Source organism: Botryllus schlosseri, chromosome 3 (genome assembly GCF_051294905.1).
Source record: "Botryllus schlosseri isolate E-star chromosome 3, Bs_hap1, whole genome shotgun sequence".
In the NCBI taxonomy this organism is placed as follows: Eukaryota; Metazoa; Chordata; class Ascidiacea; order Stolidobranchia; family Styelidae; genus Botryllus; species Botryllus schlosseri.
This window is the reverse complement of record NC_137238.1, coordinates 2403826-2411167: the sequence shown is the minus strand read 5'-3', so window position 1 is coordinate 2411167 and position 7342 is coordinate 2403826. Positions and strand designations below refer to the sequence as shown.

Sequence of the window (7342 nt, the reverse complement as noted above, 5' to 3'; positions counted from 1 at the left end):
AAAGGAGAATCTTTGAAATCATACACCCACTCCTGCCTAGTACAATAAAGCTGCGCACAGTGGTACAAGCGATATTTCGTTAAAAAAGAGGGATCGTCATAGTCATCTCAGAAAAAGTGGCCGGAAAATACCACATTCTACGCAAAGTATTGTCACCGGTAATATATTATCTCCAGTCGACTAAACTTTGCATCAGTGATTCCCATACGTGTGAATCCTTTTGTAATTAAAAAAAGAAACTGTATATATTTGAGGCATACAGGCTTTGCATATGCGGCTTGAAAGCTGTCTAACTGCTTCAAAGCTGATAAATAAGAACATGTGAACATTACAAGGTAATCAATCGTGGCATTGCCGATGAGTTGCGTAATTGTAACGTCAAAATTGGGCTGGTATGTGTCGACGAAAGTCTTTAATCCGTTTCACGCTCCTACTGTATCTACTCATAAACAAAACATTGCTCCGCAAAACATGGGATTTCAACTTACAACGCAATACTACTTCTCTGGATTCGGTGTTCACAACTGTAGATGAGTAGTCTATTTGAAAGCAGTAAATCAACCAATCTCTATGCCCAATAGCAGCTCATTGATTAACGAAACGACCCTTTTTTTGAATCGCTGTTTCCATAAAAATGAATGAGGTATGGCTGTCTTCTTCCAAATCCTATACCATGCTAGATGCAAAGCAATCATAATTTTAGTGTCATATGCAATATAATGTAGATTATGCATCTCCATGACTACGTGAACGGAGTTTTTTTCTTGTTTTGATTGAAATTAAAAGCTGTAAATGAAAGAGACTGCATGCTTGGAATTAACGACGAAATGTATGTTTGACAACAATCCAATGCCGTTTCAGTCGTATATATGTTCGTATAAATAAGCCTGGTCACCGCATTACCACGTGAATTATTTTCAAAAAGCAAATTTCTTGATAGCGTGCCGCGGGTATTGTGATAATTTTTCTAGTGTGCCAAAAGCCAAAAAAGTTTGTGAACCACTGCGGTACGTATTTGAATTCATTCACACGGATATGACGTCATAATGGGTGACACTCGTAGCGCTCGAATAATCGAATCGAATCGAAGCTTCATACTCGATTCGAAAATCGAGTCACGCAAGCCATTTTGCGTTAGTTACGAAGATACCGCTCCACGAAACACCAAATCTATTATTTGAAAATACTTACTTTACTCGCGGTATCATTTTTATATTACTGATTATATATCTATAATGGCTATAATTTGTATCTGAAACAAATTCCGTTTGAAAAAGAACGTACGTTAATCATTACCTGAGCATTTACACGGAATTTGCGAATTACTCATTTCTGGCACACACTCACCTCAAACGTTATTAATGTTTTGAACTATATACTTCAAGGTTGGATTTCGTATGGTTGACTTGACTATAAAATGACTTGACTTGATATCTTTGTAGTGACTTGAATTGACTCGATTCAAGTCGTATAATTTGCAATCATAGTACGTTCGTGGCTCGATACGAGTCGTGTTCGTACAGTATTTGGCGAGAAAAGTGTATGTATCTCTCGATTCAGAATCGGACCTCAATTTCTTCGTCTCTACGCGCAAGCGTCGCGTAAGTGAAATGTTGTGTTTGGTTTATATCACGAAGTATGAGGTAGGTTTTAGTTCGTGTACCTAGGGGGTATATATTCAAATTCACACACTTTTGTTCGCTGAGAGTGTAGGATGACCTTCTATCGCGATGGTATTTGCGACAATTACTTCTATCGGATAACTGTTGACGGTTACTGAGTAGCAAATTCCGGTCTTATTCTTAACACCAGACTACATTCTCAAGTGATTTCCTGCCTAATTCGTCTTCAAGTATGTCATCAAAATCGTAATATTCACTTCTCAACAAACAGAAATATGCGGCAGTGTGTCAAAATTTCGCACTTGCATATCTACAATGGCTATGGTTTGACCAACTATGCAGTCTTTGTAGGTATGGTTTGTATGCGTTTAAACCCGTACAGACCAGAGACCATGACTGTAATGTTAATCTTCCTAATATTACATGCTTACTACCCAACGTTATCTATGTATTACAATGCAAGGCCGCATTTATACATGACACTATTCACAATGTACTACGTATTCTATATTTAGGGGATATCGGACTCGTGGGAGAGGTATTGGAAAGTCTTAAAGAGAGCGCATTTGAAGCCCACCCGCTCCGAACAGTTGGTATAAGACAGACGAAATGGCGAAAGCCATTCTCTTTTTGGCATCGGATGACTGCGCACTGTGACAACCCGAACTCAGTTTTTTAATTGACGGTGGCAGGGCTCTGACCATGAAATAGATGTGTTATAAACTCGCAGATTCACGAGACACGTGTTTTTTTAATAATTGTCGCGAATGGACGGCAAAACCATATGTCTAAGACCAAATTGACGCGAATGTTACCAGACACACCGGCACCGTCTTCCATTTATGTGATTGCCGACATGACCAAATCACAGACGATCCCGTTGATGGCGTAGAGTGGTGTTGAGTCTCGGGTTACAAGAGTTTACGACTTTACGTAAGTTGAAAGCGCCATTGCGTGACCTGGAGAGAGATGTTTTGAAATTTCAATGTCTGTGTGGCGAGATAACGTAATGGTATGATCTACAGCTGCAACACTAACAGGTTTACGATTCGATTCCCAAGTGTTGGCAGTTTATGTCATGTTGGCTCCTTCTCGCAATCTGATCAGTGTGACCATCGGGATAAAGAATAACGGCCTGTTGTATATGATCATTGAAGTCGAAAAACACCATTAATACAGAAAATATTAGCAACCAATGTTCGCACTATGCGGTAATCGCTTTTAAGAGCGGTTATTGTGGATGGCGGGGATCTGATTTAGCGCATTCTTGGTAATGCTTATCCCGATATCGACATGAAACGCTGCATTGCTTGGTCTATAAGGTATATTTTCACGTCTCGTGATATCTTCACGCTTTCAATAATTTTGTTGTTTTTATTCGTCACGCGACACGCGTCTTCGTAGAATGTAAGCTACAGAATAGTTAGGTCCATAAAACCGCGGTTGTTTAGTTACGCATTATGGTAGGCTTACCATATTTCGGAAATGAAAAAAGAGGACACTTTTTCAGAAATTTCAGACATGCAAAACTGGAGAAGAATTCTCAAAAACCGGTAAATTTTTCCCACTTCATGATCGGTTGACTAAAAACAAAAAAAAAAAAAAGGTCTTCACTTCTCGCTCAGAGCTGAAATCACCACTTTTCCCTCCGAAATACCCGCCGGAGCTTCACTTCTGCGCTAATTTGCGGCATATCACTCGCAATTACCTCTAAATCTGACCTAAATTTTCAAAAAAGAGGACAAAATCTCAAAAAAGAGGACAAAAGGGCGTCCTCCGAGGACACTTTCAAAAAAGTCAAAAAAGAGGACAAATCCTCTTAAAAGAGGACGTATGGTAAGCCTACATTATGGTATGTTGCATAGCTATACCTCAAAATTTGATATAATACGAAGCTGTACACTGTACAGTGTACATTGTACATTGTACATCAGCTGTGTCGATGCATAGAGTCATATGTGATATATTCATAAAAAGAACCGACTTGGCCCCATTATTTCAATTCATTCTACTTTGCTTCGCAGTTTACGAATGGATATCATGACATATAATATGACCGGATCGCTGATATTACAAGACACGCGTTAACGAGATCAGTATGTCGTTGTGTATGTTTCCGCTATTATTCACGTATGATCTAGAACGCGATAAGGTACGAAATACGAGCAGAATACTTACTGAAACGAAATTGATCATTCAGGACGCGCAGTCGTATCGATTATATAGCCTGACAGCGCTTGCGGCCACCGTATCGGCTCGTCAAGTCTACACAGGCTCGTAAACAGCGCATATATCATACGCGACGTTTCGTATATAGTCCGACTGAACACAAGAGCAGATACGCTGACTGAATAGCTGCGGCGACATGAGTTTTACTGGCAAGGTTGTGTTAGTAACTGGCGCGGCAAGCGGCATCGGTCGCGAGACTGCAAAACGTTTCGCGAAGCAAGGCGTCGCTTTAGCTATCGTGGATAAAGATGAATTGAACTCCGCAGAAGCAGAATGTCGAGATAACGGAGCTAAGGATGTTCTGCAAGTACGCGCGGATTTCAGAAACCAACAGCAAGTTGAAGGTGTGGTGGATAAGGTTGTGACAAAGTATAATCGTCTGGATATACTCGTCAACAACGCCGCAGATTGCAGGCTAGGGGATCTACTGACCTCATCCGCTGGGGATTTCGACCTGCTATATACCGTCAATGTGCGGGCAATGTACATTTTGACTCAGAAAGCAATACCGTATTTGGTGGCGTCTAAAGGGAACGTTGTAAACGTTTCCAGCGTTGCCGGGCTACATCCGGTCTCTGGTTCTCTTCTGTACAACATGTGCAAGGCTGCCGTGGACCATTTCACCAAACTAGTTGCTCGGGAGTTTGCGCCGAAAGGAGTTCGTGTTAATTCAGTCAACCCCTCCGCCGTGGGTAACACAAATATTGCCAGGTATGCCTTGTGTTATTACTATTGTCCAGATGGGATCAGTATCGAATTACTACTGTTCTGGAGTACTCCGGCGGACTTTGCGTGCATGTACTATTTATTTAACGGGTGCTCCGTTTAAGCCACTTCCACTTATACCGTAACAGTTTAAGAGACAAAAACTGCTTCTATTTTACAACTAAGATTTTGAGAAGTAAAAATTCGTTTTTGCGTAAGTGTACATTAGGGCTGTTCAAAAATATCTTTTTGTCGGATTCTACTGATTCACGGATTAAATTGTCAGGTTACCCTAAATAACGCTGCACACTCAATTTGGTTCAATTCTAACAAGTAGAAGCCGCCGTAGAGCCAATTTAAATTTGTAATTTATTATGGAAAATTAAAAAAAAAATTCATATTTTTTTGTCCATCCCATGAAATTGTTGAGTTGTCTTCGATAACGATGCAAAGCAAATTTGACTCAATTCCAACCGGTAGAAGTGAAGTTATTGCAGTTAAAAGTTCTGGATTTGCAAAAATAGCATTGACGATGGGTAATCTCAGAATTATCAATGAAAAACTCACATAATTCCTCTTCTACGGGTTAACATTGTTTCAAATTTGTTTCGCATCGTTTTTGAAGACAACTCAACAATTTCATTGTGTTGACAGAAAAGTTTGATTTTCTTTTAAATATTTCATTTTAAAATAAAATTGGATCAGCGGCGGCTTATGCTTGTTATAATTGAACCAAATTTGGTGTACAGCGGTTTTAGGGTAATCTGACAATGAATTCAGTGAATCACTGGTATCCGAAAAAAAAGTTATTCATGAACATTGAACAACCCTAGTGTACATCCCTTTTGTGGTTCAAATTGTCATGAGTACCGCATGAGAACGCTACTGTGCCACAGTAAATGAATATATATTCTTTGTACTATATTAAGGCTATGCAAATTGATTCGATTAGTCGAATCTGAATCAAATATTCATTGTAGCGAACTTAGTCGTGTAGGGAGAGAAATAAATTATAACCCCTTGTCATAATTTCTTATTGTATATGTTTTATGGCCCCCATAATTTGTTCCTGTCGTGAAATCACCCCAGCATCTAAATGTCGTATAAAGCGGCGTAATTTGGCGAAAGCTAGATTTCTGTGAAATATTGTGATTACATGAAGCGATAAGAAATAGATAAGGTACGAAAAGTACCATTATAAATGCCAAGTAATTTAACCAGTATAATATTAATTTCGGTAACTAAAATATACGTATTTGAATGGATTCATACTGTTATGAATTGATTCGAAATATTATGCCCTTGTATATCTGCAATGGCTACGCGGTTTCCGTATTACTTGTAAACCGAAATAAATCATTCGGTCTAACCCGACCATTACATGCGAGCGTTACAATTTTAGGTATAATAATGTTCAAGACCACATTTCGAGAAGACAGCGTTCACAGCGTACTCCGCTTTCTATATTTAAGGGCTGCCGGACTCGTGGGTGAGGAATTACAAAAGCTAGGACAGAGAGCCATGGAGGCCCATCCGCTCGGAAGAGTTGGTACAACGGACGACATTGCAAAGGCCATTCACTTTTTGGCATCTGATGACTCATCCTGGACAACAGGAATCAATTTTTTGGTTGACGGTGGAAGAGCTCTGACCATGAAATAGATGTATTATAAACTCGAAAATACATGTATTGATTTTCTAATAAACTGTTCCGGTGATCAATATTCATTCGAAAGAAGTTGTTTTATCTGGAGAAACTTGGATTGGGAATTATCACGTCGGCTGTCATAGATGCAACGGTTGTGTCATCTTGATCAGCAATACCTCCTGCGTGGTACCAGAGTTCTTTAATTCAACTATATTGCACATCTTTCACCAGTTTCCAAGTTTCCAGTAACCATGTGATGTAATAATATTATACTCCCCGGCCAAAGTCAGAACTACAGTACGAGCCTTCGGTGAAAGTACCTTATCACAATATGAACCTGGTGATGTTCGCTTTCACAAATGAAAATTTGTAGAACATTTCCACAACAGTTCCGCATTTTATAGTAAATCTTCGATCTGAATCTCTTGAATTTCATGTTCCAATCACTAGCTGCATCTTGGCTGTAGAATGAAAGGAACTGTGATAGAAAACTGGCGAAAAGAACCTTTGTCGTCAAGAATCATATTGCATTCTAGAAATATCATCAACATGAAATATCACGCTTTTCCATTTGTGAATTGTAAAATGACACTATTCCGTAATTTCTCGAAACTTTGGTCTACATTTTATTCATAATTAGCTCTTGAATGCAGAACAGGAGCAACATCACGCGCGCTGCCGTCACATTCAGTCTATCGGGCAGCTGCAAGGGAGCTCTGAAGTGGTCGCTATACGGCTATTCGTGTTTAGCATCTAATGGCTTTTCCTGGACCAAAAACACTATTGTATTGATGGATGACGGCAGGGCACTCACACTAAAAGCCGCAATATGACGCCGTATCTATACTCAGCTTCTCGTTTAGCTAGCTATATTTGCGACCTCTTTTGCGGCATTCAATAATCCATCAATGTTCGGACGAATATTGTTTCCCCTGCCATCGATTACAAGTGAAACCAAAACTATATTGTGGCTATGACCCAGGAAGGTCATTTTATTTTTCAACAACAACTTACAACATTTACAACTACCTAGCAATAAGCACTACTACAACAGTAGAGTAAAAGAGTAGAAATAAAGAATATTTGTGCCAAATTCAAGTGACAGAAGGCGCTCAATCGGTAGCGAGCGCTAGCAGGC

The 7342-nt window shown here is 39.5% G+C and overlaps 1 protein-coding gene across 1 annotated transcript; it reads left to right on the top strand.

The window, feature by feature from the left end:
- The first annotated feature begins 3818 nt into the window (after positions 1-3818).
- On the top strand, positions 3819-6280 carry LOC145435533 (3-oxoacyl-[acyl-carrier-protein] reductase FabG-like). The gene is made up of 2 exons (XM_080312803.1): positions 3819-4562; positions 6029-6280. The coding sequence occupies exons 1-2, from the start codon at positions 3988-3990 to the stop codon at positions 6216-6218; spliced, it is 765 nt and encodes a 254-aa protein (XP_080168929.1). The 5' UTR covers positions 3819-3987; the 3' UTR covers positions 6219-6280.
- The last annotated feature ends 1062 nt before the right edge of the window (positions 6281-7342 follow it).

What these genes read in the sequence shown, in the direction of transcription:
- LOC145435533 (XM_080312803.1), top strand. Translation starts at nt 3,988, where the DNA reads ATGAGTTTTACTGGCAAGGTTGTGTTAGTAACTGGCGCGGCAAGCGGC. An exon ending in GGTAACACAAATATTGCCAG is followed by an intron (nt 4,563 to 6,028) that starts GTATGCCTTGTG and finishes TCTATATTTAAG; the next exon opens with GGCTGCCGGACTCGTGGGTG.